Source organism: Porites lutea, chromosome 10, assembly GCF_958299795.1.
Source record: "Porites lutea chromosome 10, jaPorLute2.1, whole genome shotgun sequence".
Taxonomy (NCBI): Eukaryota; Metazoa; Cnidaria; class Anthozoa; order Scleractinia; family Poritidae; genus Porites; species Porites lutea.
Genome location: NC_133210.1, coordinates 27,038,065 through 27,058,701, shown reverse-complemented (window position 1 = coordinate 27,058,701; position 20,637 = coordinate 27,038,065). Strand labels below are relative to the sequence as shown.

The following is a 20,637-nucleotide window of genomic DNA, read 5'->3' as shown; positions in this document are numbered from 1 at the left end:
GACCATTCGCAACGTCGATTTTCAGAGCAATATTGCGTGGAAATGATGGAACAATGTTGCAACCGTTCGAAACAATGTCGCAACAATGTTGTAATGCTGTGTTGCCCTAAAAAGCGTCGTTAGTAGAATGACGACGGTTATAGCGTTTTCTCGGCAAATGACGCTGGTTCTCTCGTGAGCACGACTTAGTTTTGGGAAAATCTCCTACTCGTGGTCGTCCTTGTTTTAGAATCTAATAGTGAGTCCCTATAACAACACTGTTATTGTTTTAGCCAGTAATTGTAAATTTCGTCTTTGCTAAGCATTTGAAATCCTCGAGGCAGTTTTTTCAAGGGTTGTTACTGCCATTGCATGACGTCATTCGCCCAGTAGCTTATAACTAGAGGTAATGATTGATTACGGATCCGCCTTCGTCACCTTCAGAAAAATTACGGAAACGAAATCGAGTCCAAAGGAGTCCAGTTTCCCGGCTGAGGTACCCCTGATTAAATTAATAGGGGCGGCTAATTTGCAGTCGCCCGTGATAGCTCGAAACTTTCTGCCTTAGTGCCACAGGACCACCAGGTAGGGGTGCGTTCTGACTAACGCGATTATTTGGCTAGTGAAGTCATTTGTTCAATAAGTTTTCTTTTGCGGAACGATTGACTTAAATTTTCTAAATATGGTCAGCGTTATTGCATTTTGAAGAATTATCCACGAGATTTAAGACCAACAGAGATGAAGAAATATTTTCACTGAATAATAAAATCAACCGTTGCTGTAGAAGTTGGTGCACAGTGATTAGCAAAGTTATGCAGGATGGTAGTATAACAACTTAAAGCTTGTTATGATTTTATCTAACTCTGTTAATGTTCATTTGTTTTACAGGACTCTATGTTGATTTATGGAGGACAAACTAAAAATGGTGCTGATCAATCTCTTTGGCAGTTTAATGTGACAACGCTTCGATGGACTAACGAGGTAAACAAAATTTCTTCATGGAGAAGTTATTAAATGATCAAGGGAAATTATGAAGTGCTTTGATTGCGATAGGCAAACGCTCCCTTGTTTGAGAAGAACTTGCACATCGTATTAAAAGTTTGCTGTGCTTTTTCCCTGAAATCTACCTATTAATTCATGCCACATCGAAAGAAAACCACAGTTAACTTGGCGCTTCCCCTACGATCGATGGATCAAAGAACGGTTTTTGATTGTCGAATTTGAATGCGAACTTGCCCTGTTTCTTTTGTTTTCGCCTGGCAGGAGTTGACTTAGTGTGACACACCCAGTTTCGTGCGAGTGTTTGCAAGACATGTTTTTCACTTTTACTGTGATCTTTTTTTGCCAGATGACCAGCCAAACTCCAAAAGTCGCAGGCCACACTGCCACTCTGGCGGAAGATGAAATGGTTTTGATCGGTGGATATGACAAAGTGTCGGGATTTAACGATAAAACGTACAAGTACAATGTCTTGACCAAGCAATGGAGTCAAGTGCAGACAACTGGACCCTATCCAAAGGGTAAAACACCGCCTGGAGGGGACTCCCTTATGAAAGGGGCGGGAATACTCGTCGTCTCGCTTAGGAGTGTAAATTTCCGATTTTGGTCTCACTTAGGGAGCTCTGGGCAAAACGCCTTTATATTTGGTGGTGAGGGTAAAAGTATTCGATGATTATGTCTTTGCCATCATTAAAAGTCGCTGTATTTGTTATTTGTCAGTGTTTAAAAATGGTGTCTTTTAGAGGTCAAAAAAAGGTTGGGCCACGCCCAGATTGGTCTCCCTTAGGGCTTTAATTCAAAATTTCCGACGAGCATCCCCACCCCCTTTCATATGGGAGTGCCCCCCCGGAAAATACCTTGAACTTTAGACTAACAACAGTCTTTTTTGTTAGTCTGTCGAGCGAAATGCGCGAGACACGAACATGACCACGCGCGTGACTGGCTGCCACCCTCGTTTCTCGCTTCTTGCGGCTTTGTCGCTCTACTCTCGCGCGCTCGGACACTCCCCTCTCTTAATCTGAAGAAAAGAGATGCTGCTTGCAGTCTACTTGCAATTCCTTTTTTAGGATAAGTGGCTCGATGGATCGGAGCAGTCGATTGCTTTGACTTTGAATTGCTGTGCATTTGATTCAGGCCTTAGTTGTTTAAATACTGGATAGTGATATCCACCGGATAATCAGTGGATAAGCACTGGATTACAGAGTCCAGTTGTTCAAAAGGTGGAAAACGCTTTCCACCGGATAAATATTTATCCAGTGGATAACGCAATTGGTTTTCCTAATAATTCTCCGCTGGAGAGTGAAGTGAAATAGGTAAAGTCGGTACAATATATGTCTCCATACATGAAGAACCTACCTGATTTATTCGGTGGATACCGCTGTCCAATGTTTGAACAACCGAGGTTAGCGCTCTAACTGCTTGGCCATGCTCCTTGATCTACTAGCCTGCATAGCACGGCGGTTTTGGTCTGGCGCGCAAACAAACCAAGGTGGGCGAAGGTGTTTAATTTTGAGGGGCAGTTTCTCTTGCAATCTGCGTCAGCAAAATTTTACGACCTAGTTGCGAGAAATCGTACGTTATGTAGCCAAACCTCATAACACCAGTTTTGCAGTTTTTAATTTTATTTTACTTTCAATGTTACAGGTTTGTATGGACACACAACTGTGTATTATGCTACCAAATCAGTGATGTTAGTGTTTGGCGGATATCGGTTCAGGATCGACTCCGTGATGCCTTCAGATGCTTTATATTCTTTAGACCTTAATTCCAGAAAATGGAGTATTTTACAGCCGTTACCTCGTAATGAAGTAAGTTTTTGCTTTTTTTTTCGTTGCGCCTTAACTCCCAGAGACATAAAGATATGTTTTGTAGTTTATACGTTTCAGCCCGGGAGCCTGTTCTCTATTTGGCCAAAACGGGTATGTGCTGCTGAAAATATGTTTTTTAGGATCATGAGCCGTAAACAGGTTAAACATTTTTAGGGTCAAAAAAGAGATCGCTTGTCTTAAACATGGTAGTGAATTAACGGATTTTTGTCTTAAACACGCTCAGGGTTTGAAGGCCTCGACGACACACCCCCACCTAAGCTTCCATTGAGTGCCTTCCCTGGATGTTTAAGTCTTGTCGAGATACTCAAAGAGGAGCAAGGGTGAAGTCTTGGAGGCAACGCCCTATGTGGGGAGAGTTTGCTTGTGATTATTTTGCTTGCTCCATGAGGATTATCCACCACACGCCAGGAGGGCTCGGGGCCCCTCTTTTTTTCTTCCAAGTCACCTGGCTGAGTAACTGAGGAGTTTACTATTTCAGTGTTTACCATTTGGGGCGAATGACAAATTTGGTGAGGACCAAATCAAGAAAGTCCAAGGAAATCCAAGCCTTAAAATGTTTTGAGACCCTTATGTTTGAAAAACCGCTCGGAAACAAAGATAACCATGCCATTCAATCACAAAGCATTCTTACTTAGCTGGAACAGCAGTATCTATTTATTTATTTGTTTGTTTTTGAGTCACTCACATAACAAAACAATAAAATGTTAAAAAAAGTGTCAATTAAAGTATAAGTTAATGTGACGAGGAAGCCTAAAAACGCTGGGAGCTTATATTAATAGTCGTCCTTAAGCTAGATTATTAATTATTTCCTTGAGTGCAGAGTGTACAGAAAACATGAAACTTAAGCAACAGGAAGGCTATCAACGAGATAAATTTCAGATTTTTTTAAAGAGAGTAGTGATACACGTCCCTGCACCTTCTAGATGCTCTACCCACTGAGCCACCAGAGCCTTGTGGTGTTTAAGGCTTTGTCTGACGTTTTACTTTTTATTTTCTCAGCCTCGACCAAAATACTTCCACTCGGCGGCTGTCCTGGATGACGTTATGATTGTCTATGGCGGTCGAAGTAACACAACCGATCAGCTGTTTTCATCTGAACTGTTGTTGTACAACATTAAGTGCAACTACTGGTATCTTCTTCCAGGTAAACAAAATATCTTATTTAATTGAACCGCTTCAGTCTAAAAGCCAGCTCTGGGCACATGTCGTCCAAATGAAAATCGGTACTGTCACGAAACATGTGTGAATTTATTTGAAAACTTGATCGAAACCTCACCTTCGTTCGACTCGGTCCACACGAGCAAATTTTGGGACTAATTGTAAAATTCACCATTACATTTCTATCAGTGCGCATTGGCACATACCGTAAATCCTCTATTAAGCCCCCCTCTCAAACAAGCCCCCTCCCTCTAATAAGCGCTCCCTTTTCAGGGGAAGAAAGTTAATAAGCCCCCCTCCCCTCCCCTAACTATTCTTTACTAATAAATGATAGACTGTATATTAAAATAAATCACGACTGTAAAACTTCGTGTGGACTAATCATGGATGGTTATTTACCAACTGTAAGATCGGATTTGTTTCTGATCCTAACTGCATGACCTAAAACTTCTTGTACTTGAGCTTTTCCACTTTGTATTCTCGTCCTATGTGGAGAACTAATACTTTCTGGAACACACGGATTTTTTCTTGCGAGCCGTCTGTTTCACGGACTGAAAAATCACAAGTTTTATGTTAAAAGCTCTTTTTCCAAAGGAAAACGTTTCACGTCCAACCGTTTTTATTAGACATGTAAAAACTGGGGTGTTTATCTTCATTGTGGCATTTTCAATTTTGGTTAGGACCATGGTTTTTAAGCTGTGTTTTTGTTTGTTCCCGGTAGACAATAGTTTGCTTGGAAGTAAGCCAGAGGCCCTTGTGTCTGCCGCAGCGGCCAAAGTTGCAGACAGGATCTTCATTTTTGGAGGATTTAACGGTGAAGCGCATGGAACTTTGTTTCGTCTTACCCTTCCTTCAGACCTGTGTCAAGCTTTGACTTCTAAAGAGAAGTGTAACGCTGTCGATATCTGTAGCTGGTGTGAAGTCCACAATGTCACGCAAGAGGGGAATCTTACTGTTGCGACCAATCAGAGCGCTTGTTACTCGGTGACTTCACCAGTGCCTGCAGTCTGTCACGCTGAACCTAATGTAACTCAGGTATTTAAAATAAAGATGAGGATAATGTAGTTTTAACGGGACTGGATAATAAAACTGTGTTGTGACCTCGTAAATAAAACGTCTTCAGATGTACTTTCGCATGGTACTTAACAATTATTCCTCGAGCCCGAGTGAGCTCTGAGTAAATAGTCCATTAGGCCAAAGGCTGAATAGGCTATTGACTCAGAGGCCATGAGGGCGAGAGGAATAATTGTTTTAGTAAAATCCAACTAGTTGGTAAAAAATATCGCGACAAAACAACTTTACCTAGCAAACGCGATTCAGCCGCCATTGTTTTGGTTTTCAAAGCCGGTGCTTTTCGCTACTACTAGGCTATATGTTATAGCCCACTAGAAGCTCAACCAATCAGAACGCAGCATTGATAACAGACCACTAGTTGGATTTTACTAACATGTATTTAGTCCGTATTTCTAAATTTTGAGTCTATGGACGAAATTCTATGATGTGACCATTCAAATGAAACCTCTTCAGCAGTACTTTCACTTGGTACTATTGATTTTACTTGTAGTTCGAACTTTTCAGCTCTATGGGCGAAATTCTGTGGCATGCAGTACTTTGCTCTTGTACTATCAATTTTATTATATTGAACGTAGCGCTTTTAACTTACGAGGCTGGAGGTAAATCCTGTGCTGTGCCCTTCAACTGAAACCTACAGAGCAGTATTTTCACTTGACACGACTTTATATGTTTCAACTTCTTTTAAAAGTAAAGTTGAAGTGTTTTGATCACTTTCAGAGACTAATAATATACACGAAAAAATTGCCAATTCTGATTGGCTGAGAAAGGAGTGCAGTTCTCCTGTAACGCTAGTGCAAATTACAAATGGTTTCTGATTGGCTGAAAATACAAAAGAAACCAACAAGAACCAATGAGATTAGAGCTGTTTTAACAACAAAATTTAAGAAAGTGGCCTTGGTTTTCAGCAATTAGGGATTTGATTTTGCATGCAAAACAACATTAGAACAGTTAAAAAGTATTCCAAAAACCCGAACAAAGGAAAAAGTACGTCTTTCTGGCTAAGTGTATTGAAAATGTGGTGCTAAGAGAAAAATACTGTCAACAAAATCGAGGAAAATGAGCCAGAGAAACTAAACTTGCTACTTAAAACATACTACGCTGAAGTAAAAAAAAAACAAACAAAAAAAGAACAAAAACGGTGACAGCCACATGGAAGTCATGCCCTCGAAATCATGTGATTACCTATACGAAAATGTTAACAGCTCTTTCTTTCCAGTTGTTTTGATTCGGTTTTTGCGTAAACACTTCAAATTCGAAATCGCTCAATGAAATTAAGGTTTCTTTTTTCTGTCGTAGGTTATTTTCCACTATGGCACAAACTGTTCTGCACCTTCCACGCGTCTTTGTGGTACATTCTACTCCTGCAGCACTTGCCTGGCTTCCTACCCTCACCCCAACACCAAGCCGAGTTGTTCGTGGTGTTCTCATTGCTCAACGGGTGGAAAATGCATCAAACCAACCGAAACCTGCCACGAGGCACATCCCTGCGCACAGACTCAAGAAAAGCAACAGCAAGTAGACCTCTGCTCTTTCAACAAATGCGAGGCATCGTCTTGTACCAAATGCCTTGATCGAGGCCCGTGTATGTGGACTACTCAGTTAAAATGGCTACACGAGAGACAATTAGGCCTGTCACTCAGTACAAACGATCCTTACAGCTGGAACTGTTACACAAGCCAGATAGATGAAAAATATCTGAACGTAATGAGAGTTACGACTTCACCACGCAATTGTCCGCGGTCGTGTTCAGTTCACACAAGCTGCACAACTTGCCTCGCTTCTAATGGTCTGGTTTCTGTCGCTCACGCTCGCCTGAAAAAACTGTCGACATTTCGCGACGCCCCTGCGGAACAATCGAAGGAATTCGATCCTGATGACGCGCCACTACCCAGCTCTGGTCAGTGCTTCTGATTGGTCGTGCCTCGGGGAAATTTGCTGCAACCAATCAGAAGCATTACCCAGATTTGGGTAGTAACATGTCATGAAATTTCTGCGTCTGCGTTCGTTCCTGAGACGTCATCCATTTCACGGGGACGTCACGAAGCGTTGGCTCTTTTCTCAGGCTATGGCTATGAGCGAAGAACTGTTTAATCTTTAATCAAAATAATTGCCTTTAGCAAGCTAATCAGGCAGGTTGCGATCGTTAAACGAAAAGCAAAACATCTATAATAAAAAATATATCTAAAATAATAAAATGTGATCGAATAACGACAAACTTAGCTAATAAGGTAAATTGCCCATGCTCACATAATAGACTTGACAGCAAAAGTGAAAAATATAATATAAGGACAACAAGATAACTAAATATTGGAGAGAAAACCTATGCGTGTTAACAAAACTGCTGCAAGCTAGCTCGCATACAGTAGGGAGATCGGGCCTCAGTCATCGTTGGAGATGCTTATCTTAGCATTGCCCTTGTTAATCGTGAAAAACCTTGTCGACTTAATTGTCTCTCTTCATCATTTTAGTCTTGCCACTTGCCGTCATTACAAAACCCGTTCATGAATGAGTACTTAAGTGTCTCCAGCCTTCGTAGCTGGCGGAATTGTTTTTGCGCGTGTGAGATTTTTGGCGACGAAGCGTTTTTCTCTCGGGTTTGCCGTGAGAAGAGAGCGCCAAAGCGTCTCCTTCACATTCGCCGCACTCCTCTTCCGAAACTTTCCTTGCGCGAATAATTCCGCGCTCTACTTAAGCTTAAGTGTCCTCTTTTGTTTTTATGTATTTCAGGTGGAGATGGTGGCTGGAAAGAATGCGCGTGGAGTGAAACTCTCGGCCAGTGTTTCTCCCTATCTTACCTGCCGATCATCTGTCTGGCAGGACAATGCGGGCGGGTTATTCGGGGATCAACATCTGATTGCATGGGCAGCTGTGATGCTCATCAGCAGTGTTCTTACTGTCTGAATAGTTATAATTGCGGCTGGTGCGCTGAACAGGGAACCGCGGGAATAGGAAAGTGTTTTGAAGGAGGAATACAAGGTCAGGAGAACCTCTTTGTTGAAACTCTTTTTACAATCAGATGGCGTGTGCCAGAAAAATTTAACCGTCCCTTTATCCCCTTATCAAGCAACTTTCAACTTGCTTGCCAGGTCGGTTATTTTGACAATGAAATAGGCTTTATTCGAGAGTTTACGCCAAGAACCTATCAATTGGCCATTTCCGAGTTCCCTCGGGCCTCTGTATCAAAACGAGGGTAAGTGCTCAGCCTTCGATATAGAGATGATTTTTCATTCTCATGCAAATAAAACTCATTTTCACAAGAAAGGTTTTGCACTTCGCCTCATTTTGAAAGCGAGGGTTTATGGAACTCGAAAAAGCCTATTCTGTGCGTAACTACTGTTTATAGGAATGGGTGATCTGGCTCGACTATACTGATTAACCCTTTCACTGCCAGAGTGCTTGATGGAGTTTTGTGAGGTGACCCTAACTTTTGAGTCTGTGGACGAAATTCTCTGATGTGACCATTCAAATGTAAGCTCTTTGCCTGTACTTTCACATGATGCTATTTGTTTGTCAAAATTTTAGAAAATGAAATTTGGATATTTGGTCGAAATTTGCCTTTGGCCACATTTGGCAGTGAAAGGGTTAATAGTGGAATTTTCTTAAAGTGGCCGTATCACGGCTGGATGGTTTATTTTGTTTAAAATGACGCCTCCTTATTCCCTATGACATTTGAGAAAATTCTTGTGAACGACAAAACCACGGCTTTGTGTCAAACAAATATGTCTTTCAAGTGTTAGTTCAAACCGTACAAACAACAAAAGTAAACCGGACTTCGAAAAACTGCTTGGCCAACAAGTTTTAAAAAACCTTTATTGCAATCTGTTTTAATCTTCTTCAAGTTTGTGCATCCTTGGTTCCTTTTGTATTTCTTTTTATAGCTTCTTTTAATTCTTCGAGTTATTATTTGTTTCACTCAATAGACCTTTTTACCGATACGGCGGGCATATTGAATTAATTCGATTTAAGGAGTATTATAGTATATATCATAATCGCCTTTTTCCCGACTAATAATACTAAACTAGAAAAAGACGATCATTATTACATCCAAACACGGCACAAGGGTTTTTTTTCCCAATACAATCTTATTCTAAGAAAACTTTAAGAAAAAATGTCCCGAAAAGCGCCCGAAAATACAAACGAAATGTGCTCATGCCCCCTGGGCATCCTATAATACTCCTTAAATCGAATTAATTCAATATGGCCGCCGTATTGGTAAAAAGGTGTATTTGGTGGCAGTTCCCGCTCTTTGAATTTTGGTTGCCTAGTCGCTGTACGGCGTCTTCCCAGGCCTTCTCGGTCAATGCATTTCAGTGACGTATCCGAGGAACGGATCCGAAACTTTCCCGGACCACGTGATCCGAAATGCATAGGCCGCGTACAATAATGAGGGCCAGGGACTAGGCAAGAATTTTGGTAAGCGTCGTGAGACAGAGTTCCTTAACCTTTTAAACCCTAAGATCAAAATTTGAGTTCTCCTTTGTTTCCTCTATTCGTTTCCTACAGACGTAGTGGGGAGAAGTTGATAAAATATCAAGGAAATTCCTCTTGTGTGATCATGTCCGTAATTCTCATGATCACGCTGTTTTACAAAGCATTGATATTACAAGGCGAAATTTGATGTTGATCACCCTTAGGGCTTAAAGGGTTAAACAACCGAACTTGTCTGTCCGGTCAGTTGTGGCCATTGATAAGGGCCCTTACAAAGGCACGTACAACAGAAGCTCTGTTGATTAAATTATAAACTCAAGCGTGTTTTTGCATTGATTTCTCTCGAAGGTCCCCTCAACAACACATGTACTGCAAACAGTGTGTCCTCTAATGTGACTCATGTCTGGGCTTCCACTTTGTGTCCACTGGAAAACGAGTGTGAGAATGGACGGAGCAATTGTGATCCGATAACACAACTGTGTGTAGACACACCAGAGGCCTACAGGTGTGTCTGTAAACAGGGATATGACGACACTGCCGACCCAGGGTAAGTGAAATCCACAGCAAACATAGTTAATGTTCACACTTTGTGTCCGAGCGATAGTACATAGGTACCGGCCGTAAATGCAGTAGTGTTGTGTTCACACACGGGGTACCCGATATGTAAGTGTCTGTACATTTTCTCCATTTTGCTCTTTTAAACACCATTTTGAAACTTGAGCGTAGCATCGAGTGATGTGTATGCAAGCAGTGGATCGCTACAGTACTAACAGAAAACCTGCCCAAACAGGCATCCGGTCAGGTGCTCATTTTAGTGCCTGAGTGACAACTTCTTGACCTTTTACTCGGGAATAGGCACCGTGCCCGAATTCGTTTGGGTATTTAAAAAATGGTGTGATCACATTAGTGCTCAGGGAGTACCTTACTCGGGCATCTTGTCCGAGCATTGAGTGTGAACAAGTCCAATTGTACTCTATAAGGTAGTACCACTACCTCGTCCCCGTGCGCCACTCTAGTGCTCTTGATTTCCACGCTTGCTCGCGTCTCGCTCGCTCTGCTATCCCTGAGGAAAAATGAGGACTACTCGTAGTAGGAGGGATGTCCTTTTAGTCGTATTGCACATAATTAAGTTCCAAGGGTGACCAACATCAATTTTCTCCTTACAATATATACACATCATCAAGAGAAAAGGTTAGGAAAATTAATAAAATGATCACCAAGGAAAAATGCTTTGATCTGTTACCAAATTCTTCCAACTAATTTTTTAAGGAAATGTATGGAGATCAGTTTGGAGAATTTGTATTTTGATATTGGAGTTAGAAGCCAGGAGAGAGGAGACTGACACTGGGGTTTAGTGGGTGAAGACGCCTGACATTTTGAACTAACTTTACACGACATTTTTCGTTTTCTTTCAGTACATGTGTGCCAGTCTGCTCCAAGGGATGTGACCATGGGCGATGCGTAAGGCCCGAGGTGTGCGTCTGTAACTTTGGTTGGACATCGGCTAACTGTTCTGTCAAGTGTCTGTGTAATGAGCATGGTCAGTGTGCCAATGAAACTCATCTGGATGTATGTCACGACTGCCGTAATCACACTGTGGTAAGCGCCGTCACGCAACACTTTACTTTTAGGTCACGAACCGCAACGGGCTATGTTCTGTCACGCAACTATTCTGTTATTTCTGGTTGGGTCCACTTCTTATATCATATCATGTCACACACTCGTCAGTTTTGTTATTCGAGGGAGTGGATGTAAAGACCTTTCTCTTTACCGAATAAAGCATAACAAAAAGATAAATTTGTTCAACTGCAATAATTTTATTTATGCAGGGGAGAAGCTGCGAGTTCTGTGAACCATTGTACGTTGGTGATGCCAGAGACAACGGCAGCTGTGTGTCTTGTTATAATGAGTGCAGTCACAGAGCAGACGTCTGTATGAACGTATCTCAACTTGAGTATGGTCAGACAAGAAACTTGTCCTTTGAACCTGCTGAGGTACGCAGAACTTTTTAAACAGGAGCCCATGAGCAGGAGCGAGCAACTTCCATGCGCTCGTGTCACGGCGTTTTCACGGACCAGTTTATTTTTAGAACGGTTTTGGCGCGAATTTTGAATATTTTTAAATGCCACAAACCAGTCAGCAAAACCGACAGACCTAAAAAACTCATACTGAGATATTTTTTGCCTTTTAATAACGTTTAGTTTCCCTTTTTGATATCTTATACTTCGAATGCGCTCATAGACATGGTGGAGATTCTATTTTCGCGGGAAAAAGCGCCCTAAAATGTTTCTAAAAATAAAGTGGTCCGTAAAAACGAACGATTGCAATACTTCTATAGGCTGCTTCATTAACTGCCGTTTATACATCTTCGTAAGGGGTTTTAAGAGGGCTTATATCCGAGGAGGCTTTTAACCGGCATAGAAAAAGCGCTTCGAATTAAGCTTTACCAGTGCTGATCAAAATAAGTTTTGCAAGTACTGGTCTTAAATTAAGCTTCAAAACGTCATAATAAATCAAATTCATATCAATATCAATACAAGCTAGAGAGGAAGCTGGGCTTATATCCGGGGAGCATATTTGTTTACGGATAGATGGGCCTAAACTGCAGCGCGGGTGGCGGGGGGGCTAAAAGCGGCAATTTACGTTATTAGCGTAGCGCCAGTTACAAGCATTTGCGGTTGACCGTGAGAGAGACTGGGTCGGTGTTGTGTCGAATTGTAGGGACTATCTTGGGACGCCTTTGCCTCGTTTATTGGCTCTTGCAAAGTTGGGTGGGGACTGGGTCAGTGTTTATCGCCTAAAGTCCCGTAGTGCAATTTGATACCACACAGACCCACTCTCGCCAGTAAGGGATTTTAAGCGAAACTGCTTGGTTATCTTTATTCGCGGTTCAAAATGGTGGTGCCAGTTTGACGTGGTTCATATGTACACAGGTCAAAAAGTGGTTAAAACAAGGTCCTTTCAAGATTGAACGGGAGGAGGAATGCTTATGCAAGAATAACAGTAATGGATTTAGGTGCGGCTCTTGTGTTTACGGCTTCTTCGAACATGAGCATTCATGCACCAGGTAGGCAAGTTTTCCTGTTGTCTTCAAGAAAATAAAAGACAGGTTTAGCAAAGACAGCTATTATTCCCTCTGAATTTTTTTAAAAAATAACCTTATAACCGCATACTATCTCTACCTTTAAAATACCCAATTATGTAATTTGATATCTCTGCCATTGCTTACTATTAATAACTATTACTATTATCAAACAATGATCGAGGTAACCTGCGATCAGGCCTTTTTTTTTTTTAGCCTTCCAAACAAAAAAGGTAGAAGGACCGCCTGATCGCAGGTTATGATCAAGGTGTTGTTGAGCGCCAATGTTCCTTCTAACAATCCTTGTTTCACTTTAGTTGCTTGTGTAATGGACACGCTGATACGTGTGACAAGAAAGAGGGTACCTGCAAGTGCGGAAACAACACTGAGGAAGATTGTTCTCCTAGCTTTAAAGACTGCTACAAACGGCAGGTACGTGTGTCCGTTTCACTAGAGGGTTGCTTGCATAGAACGCTGCATACTAGGTAACATATGAGCGGCAAAACTGTATGAGCTTTACCACAGACTCATACCCTGTGGCTAGTTATGTGTATTTGGGGTGAGAGGAGTACAAGAAATTGCCCACCTACCCCTCCCCTAAGCCAACCTTAACACTTACTTCTCACGTAGGGCAAAATGTTAGCTTAAGGGAGGGGTAGGTGGGCAATTTCCCAGAAACGTATAATGATCCGAGGCGCGCATAGTGTCATGGGAAGGAACAATATGATCGCTGTTTTCTCCTCTTCCCTTCCCATGATTCCCCGCACACCTCAACTCAACCCCAATCTTCCCTCACTGCAAAAAAATACATAAATAGCGACTAGGTAAGAGTTTGGCTTTTCCTTACGTTCGCCCGCCGACTTGCCCTCAAAAAAATTGCTTAAAACAGCATACAGCTTCTGTCACGCCGTTTTTCTATACGAGCATCCAAGAGACCATACTGTGACACGCTAGATCAGTTATCAATCTAATTAAAGGTTTTTCAGTTTATCTTAAAATTTCAATAGTGCTCAAAATATTTACGAAAAAGTTCATCGGAATTCCTGCAAGTTCATGCAAGAGTTGTCACGCAGTGTTAGGCACAACTGTCACGCTGGTTTTCGATGCATTTAGGTAACACAACGTGCAAGAGTTTGTCACGCCGGTTTTTAATAAAATTACATTTAGTTAACGCGATATACTGTGACACGTTAAGTTAGTTATCAAGCTAATACAAAGGTTTTAATGTCAATAGTGTTCAAAATGTAAGGAAAACTTCATGGGAAGTCCAGTGAACAGCCAACAGTGCTACAGAAAAATCAATGTAATGCAAGAGTTTGTCATTGGTCAGCAAACTGGCGACGATCGCAACATTCAAGCACTGCCATATGGACAAAGCATCTTCTATGGCATATACCCAAGATTTACCAATGTGGATATTCGCTTAACAGTTGACGTGTTCACGGGTGAAGTGGACGTGTATGTGACAAGTGAAAACGATGTTTTTACTGTGAAATACAACCAAACCAGTGGGCATCATGAAGTGTTAATTAGACCCTTTGCCGGGTAAGTTTAGGTTTGATAAATAGATATTTCTCTTAAGTGTACAGGGGCACCCAATAAGAATATGGTTCAAAACCACTTAAAAACAGCATTGTTGAACGTATTTTAGTATTTAAAAGGTAGATATAGGCATATTTTTATCTCCTAAAAATTTTGTCATCTGTTCGGATTTCCTAGCTGAAAGTCTAGTCATCCGAAAATTATAGGACCTTTTGCCTTTTCGAAAATTTCAGCCCGGAAAAGGCTCCCTTAAATTCTAGGTCACCTTTTTAGGGTAAAAATCCGTTAAAATGGGCAATTATACCATTGTTTAGATGTTCGAAAATCCTAGGAGAGGCAGGCAAGCAGGGAATTTTACAATAAATGTTCCGAAAATTCTAGATCTCCAATCGTCTTCCGAACACATACTTTCTGAAAATTGACGTTTGGTGCCCCTGTTAAGTGTGCAACTTAGTTTCTCTCAATCAGTCAACGTAAATGATGGAAAAAAAGAGTGTAAAAAGTCTCTTACTACTACGAGCCCCCAGGCGAGCAGAACACAATTGTTTGGGTCTCCTGTGACTCTCTGGGAGTCGTGTCGCTATTTCACCGTTACAATCTGCATTTATGTTGGTTTGGATGATGTTTAGTAAGTATGTCCAGCGGTGTCATCATAAGTTAATAGGGACTTTAAGATCCAACCATAGATTATCCATGATCCAACGACGAGACGGCGACAAGAACGTCGCTTTAAAAGTGAATTTGCGTTCTTTCGGTCTTTATAGCGATTATTCCTACCCACTTACTTTGTCAATTGTAGGCGAACCCTCCTGAAGCTGAATTTAAAGGGACCATAGCAAAGCTCAAAAAAAGAAATACAATTTCGTCGTTGCTTGTTTACGTCCTCTATAAAACACGAAATTAGGCATTTTCACGTCGAAGTCGTGCAAAAACGGGAAAGCGATGTATAAAAAAGTGTGATGCACGTGCGAAATTGTGGTTTTGCTGATAAAACCTATTGTTTTTTTGACGTTCTCGTTGTCGTCCGCGTCGTTGGATCCTAAAGTCCCTAATTTCAAATCGTAACACGAATTGCGCTAAGTTTCGCACGTTGAAGCGCGCGCAAAGATCGTATGACTGTAAATTGATCAATAAAGACCCAAATCACAAGAACTGTTGATTGGAGGACTCTTTTGTAGTCCATTATCCCACAAATATTAATTGACCCAAAAAAGGGTTCGTAATTGGCAAAATGTGTATGTCAGTTTATCGCTTCTCAGATGACATTTTACAACTTGTAACCGCTAGTTTATTGACTTATCTTCAAAGTTGATGGTGTGGTAAGCAGTGAGAAGCGAGGCATCAGGCAGACGCTCTTGTTTCTCGCGTCTAGTGTCCGCCCGTCTCGCGTAATACCCCACTGTCATTGAAGATGATGGTGATGGTGATCTCGATGATGATCGATAACTCTGTCAATTCCGTTTTTTGATCTCGATTTTATTGTGAGGTTTTTCAAGTAGGAGTCACGTGCCTTAGATTATTCCACATAGCCAGTTTGCGATAATGTAAAAGGTTTGGAATTAATTTCCCAGTCTGTCACTTTTTCTATTAGCAAAAGAAAAAGAAGAAGCGTAGACGACACCAGCGGTCAAGATGAAGAAGTTGACACAGTAACCGCATCAGACAAGCGCCTTAACACATTCATCACCTATAATGAAGGACACCAAGCGCTTATTGTACGCCAGGTCCGCAAGCGTCTGGTACTGACTTTTCCGCACAGTCAGCATTTTCTTAAAGACGACAGGTTAGCTAGCACACTATGTGATTTCCTCCCGGGGGGGGGGGGGGGGGGAACTACTCCGGGGAATTCTCGCTGGGGGTGTGCCGCCCGGTTAGGGTTAGGGTCCCCAAATCCTGACCCTAGTTCAGACCAAAAAATGTCATTTTCCACACCTTTTTTCAGACCTGGCCTGCAAAATCCTTATCCGTTTTCAGACCTGGAGAAGCTCACAAATTGCGACGTATATGATTACATAGGAGGAAATTATGTCATTATGTAGATTAGAACTCCAACGAAAGATTTCTTAAAATCCGTTTTCAATTCGCATATCACTCTTTCTTTCTTATTCTCTTAGGATTGAATCTACAAATACGATCATACACTCCCGTAGTTACCTCAAAAAACCCTATCCTATTCCAGACCAAAATGATAAAAGTTTATACCCGTTTTTAGACTAAAACGGGGCGAAAACCACACCCTTTGTGGCGGCACATGCCCATATTATATGGCTTATATAGCTATTTCGAGAAAGGTTGTCGGATAAAGTGCACGCGTCATTCCCGAAAGGTATTATGGGTGGTTTTAAATTCACTGTTCTTTGAAAGAAATTGAAAGAATGGCACCAAAGGCCATAGACGTATGTTTCGGAGTGGCTAAAGGAAAGCAATAATAGACGATTCAACAGCAACAGTGTCAGGAAAAGCGTATTGATCATATCCCATATTACCTTTAGGGATTGTCGCGTGCACATTTTTTTCGACAACCTTTCTCGAAAAAGCTGTTTAAGGGAGTTTCGCCGTGATTTTTTGAGAACACGCGCGAAATCTTTATGTTTAATCTCGTACTCCTACTCATTCTCGAAGTCAAATGTAAAACTCTTTATTACAATTCGCTGCAATTTCATAATTGTATTGGATAATTATGGCATAGACCGCGGTTGGGAGCAGTGAGAAAGGGGGTAAACAGTCCTCGCTAATGCATTCTAGGGAACGATTTTTCAACTTCGTTCCAGGATTCTCACCTACTCGTCCCATCGGGGCGAAATTGAAAAATCCCTGGAACCGAGTGTGTGGTTTTAAGGGTACCGTTAATCAACCCTTTAATCAGTGTATTTGCTTCAATGTAATCTCTATGCGTGTTTGTTTTCTTTGCTAAAGAAGCGTACTCTCTTCTCACTAGGTTCTATATGGTGTTTGTGGGCCGAAGTAAGCCCGGCACAAAAGGCCTGGTGTACTTCAGACAGGACTTGTCTCAGATCGACTTGTTCGTGTTCTTCTCCGTCTTCTTCTCTGCGTTTTTTCTCGTGGTGTCAGTCAGCGTGTTCGGATGGAAAATCAAACAATATCACACTCGTAGAAGAGTCATCGAGCATCGTGAAATGCAGTTGGAATCGATGAGAAGCCGGCCTTTCGCAACCTATTCCCTTCTTCACCAAAAGGATAAACCGCAGCCCAGTTGCTGGCGCATCAAGCGCGACGCCGCTGGCAGCAAGGAGATTCGTTTCAGGGACACCAAAGAGCGACCTGTCTTGGCCCCTGTTAGTCAGGAGCCAGCTGTCGACGGCCGAGCGTCAGTCACGACAGTGGTATTTCAGCTGCCCGCTAACGAGTGCACAGAGCTTCAGCTTATGTTTGGCTCAGCATTGACTTGGGTTACGAATCAACAGTCGATTGGATTTGTTAACCATCACGTTAGTAATGGACGTAAAACCAGCACCAGACGGACAGTTACATTCACTAGTTAGCCCATATGTAAATATACGTTATCAGTCACGCTAAGCCCCTTATGTAATATTTTATTCTTCATGTCACGCAATGCAGGTGTGTGATGTTGATCGTCACGCAACCAAAACTAGTAAGTTGATTGTCGAATCAATTATAAACGGAATGAAGAACATTAAGGTAGACACGGTCCAGTTTTGGACAACGTTTGTTAGTAAACTAGAAGATTTTTTCACCAAAATTTAAGAATAAAAATCAGCGAAATCCAGGACCCTTCTGAAAATCACCCTGGTGAAAGACTCTCGTTGTTAAAATTTATTATTATTATTATTATTATTATTATTATTAATGTTGTTTTGTGGAATCTCAGGCTTAACCCTTTAAACCCTAATATCAAAATTCAAATTCTCATTTGTTGTCCCTATATGTTTACAGTAGAAGTAGTGGGCAGAATTTGTTGAAGTATCAATTAGATTCATCTTGTGTGATCGGGTCATCAATTCTCATGACCACTGTGTTTTATAAAGCGGTGATATTACAAGGAGAAATTTGACGCTGATCACTTTTAGGGCTTAAACGGTTAAAGTTCCTAAAGTTCCCAAAGGAGTCCTCACATTTGAGTCCCTAAATAGACAAAACTTTCCGTAATAGGCCAGCTATTATTATTATTATTAATCGAAGTCAGCTGATTACATGATTTAGCTTCGCTTATCAGACTCCGTCCTTGCAAAATTATTTGTTTAACCTTCTCAGTCCCAGAAGTAACCAAAGTCAAAATTTGTAAATGTCATTTTTTAACATGCTAACAAAAACAGATGGCACCTTGTGAAAGTACTGGCAAAGAGATTTCACTTAATGGTGACACCACAGGATTCATTCACAGATTCAAAATTAAGAACTACATACTAAATAAATAGCATGTGAAAGTACTGCTGAAGAGGTTTCATTTGAATGGTAACACCATAGGATTTCATTCACAGACTCAAAAGTTAGAACTACATACTAAATAAATAGTACCATGTGAAAGTACTGCTGAAGAGGTTTGATTTGAATGGTAACACCAAAGGATTTCATCCACAGACGCTCAAAAGTTAGTACTTCCTCACAAGACTAATATTTATTCTGGGAATGTAAGTGTTAAAATAACTTTTCATTTACAGGTATATGCAGTGAAACCCCTCCTTACGGCCACCTCGGTTATACGGTCACCTCGTTATTACGGCCACTTTTTTTGGCCGCCTAGCAAAACCGCCATACATTTGCTTGTAAAAAAAACCGTCGTTGATACGGTCACCCGTTAATAACGCCAATTTTTTTGGCCCATTGGTGACCGTACTGACGGGTTTCCACTGTATTACTTTTGTTTGGTTTTTTCACTTCAACTTAGAGTGGTTTTCGTTTGAGTGTCGTAAAACCAAAACCAAAGTAATTACTCTGGCCAATCACATAGGACACAGACAATACATTGAACCAATCAAAACTCGAAGTAATTACATGTGGCTGACGCAAAGCGCGGGAAAATGCATGCGAGCGCGTCACAATTGGCTTTGGTTTTACTTCTGATTGGATGAAAAGGTGGCGCGAATCTTTTAAGCCAATCGCATCGTGTAGAAAGTGCAAAACCAATTACTTTTCGACACTCAAATGAAAACCGCTCTAAAGTATTAAGTCAGGTTTAGTTTTAATTTGTCACTTGATAATCGTCATCGAAACGTTATGCAAAACCTTTTCGCTGATTTTTATTCTTAAGTGTGTAACGAAATGTAATGTGAAAAATCAAATTCAACGAACCAAAATTCCACGTGTTCCAATTGTACAGAAAATAATGGTCTATTTTTTCACCTCCAATTTTTTAAATTTTTGTACACTTTTAGTTATGTTACTGGTTACATACAGTCGATATTAAAATTTTCCTTTTGAACATTGTGTGATGGCACGTCAAAGAGAACCTTAACCTTATATTATCAAAGTCGATTTTCTCCGTATTTTTTTTTCTATACATTTAATTTGAGACTGTTGAAGAGAATCTGTTTACAAATCAGGAAATTTGATCTTTATCGTTTCCTTTATTCTCGTGATGTTGACATTGGATTAAGCAGTGTTAATTACACGAGAAATTAAATCCTTTTAATTCAAATGTTTAAATGAGAAACTCATGAAACGTGAAACTCTTTGCCCGATGCTATTGAATATTAATTTTTGCAAGCGCCATATTTGGAACGAGAAGAAAAGAGAAGAAGATAACTGACCAATCAAACTTCGTAAACGACTTGACGTAATTTCACTCCACGTTACCGCGCACGCTCCAAAAATAGGGAGCGCATATTTGGCGACGCCACCAACAGTTTCCCCGCGAAATAACGTCTGAGAAACGAGCGCAGAAATTCCATACTAATGACGTGTCACTACCCAGGGTAGTGCTTCTGATTGGTCGTGCCGCGTGGGAAATTTGTTTCAACCAGTCAGAAACACTACCCACATCTGGGTAGTGACACGTCATCAGTGACTGTTAGGACTTTGCATTTAGAGGTGTTATATTAGATTTTGTTATAACGCGTCCAGCTGTCCATATTTGATAGAGTGGACTGTGCAGCTTCGCAATCGCGAACACACTTAAGGTGACTCGACCCAGTTATTTTTTGAGGGTACCATCATATTTGAAGCTCTCTGGTATCCCCACCTTTACTTTGATCGTAAGTCTAACATACAGCATGGATAACATATAAATCATTCTACAATATAGCATAAAATTTTTGGCTATCGGAGTAAATGTCACGTGGTAATAGTGCCACGCCTCTTTGGGGTCTGAGTCGAAATTCTGCTGTTGCCGGCATTTTTTCGTGAAAAATCTCTCGGCTACACATAGTGCGCATTAGTGACTTGCGCTGAACAGAGTTTCACCAAAACCGCAAAGACGCATTGCGAGAAATTCAGCGGTTTCCAAATTTAGGTCATAATTTATGCGAAAATGAGAAGCAAACTTAACACGATTATATCTAATGAACTATGAGATTTATCCCTTTATTTTGGGGATCTTTATAACAGATGGGTTCTTGCAAGTCAGCA

The 20,637-nt window shown here is 41.1% G+C and overlaps 1 protein-coding gene across 1 annotated transcript in view; it reads left to right on the top strand.

Moving 5' to 3' along the window:
• The window catches only part of LOC140949727 (multiple epidermal growth factor-like domains protein 8), a 48,982-nt gene extending 29,490 nt beyond the window's left edge, over window positions 1-19,492 (top strand). The window contains exons 20-34 of the mRNA XM_073398865.1: window positions 868-960; window positions 1,328-1,499; window positions 2,623-2,786; window positions 3,807-3,951; window positions 4,687-5,000; window positions 6,336-6,825; window positions 7,767-8,015; window positions 9,816-10,014; window positions 10,883-11,066; window positions 11,297-11,461; window positions 12,401-12,534; window positions 12,867-12,981; window positions 13,784-14,094; window positions 15,683-15,874; window positions 17,030-19,492. Coding sequence (XP_073254966.1) covers window positions 868-960; window positions 1,328-1,499; window positions 2,623-2,786; window positions 3,807-3,951; window positions 4,687-5,000; window positions 6,336-6,825; window positions 7,767-8,015; window positions 9,816-10,014; window positions 10,883-11,066; window positions 11,297-11,461; window positions 12,401-12,534; window positions 12,867-12,981; window positions 13,784-14,094; window positions 15,683-15,874; window positions 17,030-17,594 — 3,492 coding nt within the window. The 3' untranslated portion in view covers window positions 17,595-19,492. The remainder of the gene's footprint in view (window positions 1-867; window positions 961-1,327; window positions 1,500-2,622; window positions 2,787-3,806; window positions 3,952-4,686; window positions 5,001-6,335; window positions 6,826-7,766; window positions 8,016-9,815; window positions 10,015-10,882; window positions 11,067-11,296; window positions 11,462-12,400; window positions 12,535-12,866; window positions 12,982-13,783; window positions 14,095-15,682; window positions 15,875-17,029) is intronic.
• Window positions 19,493-20,637: the final 1,145 nt, after the last annotated feature.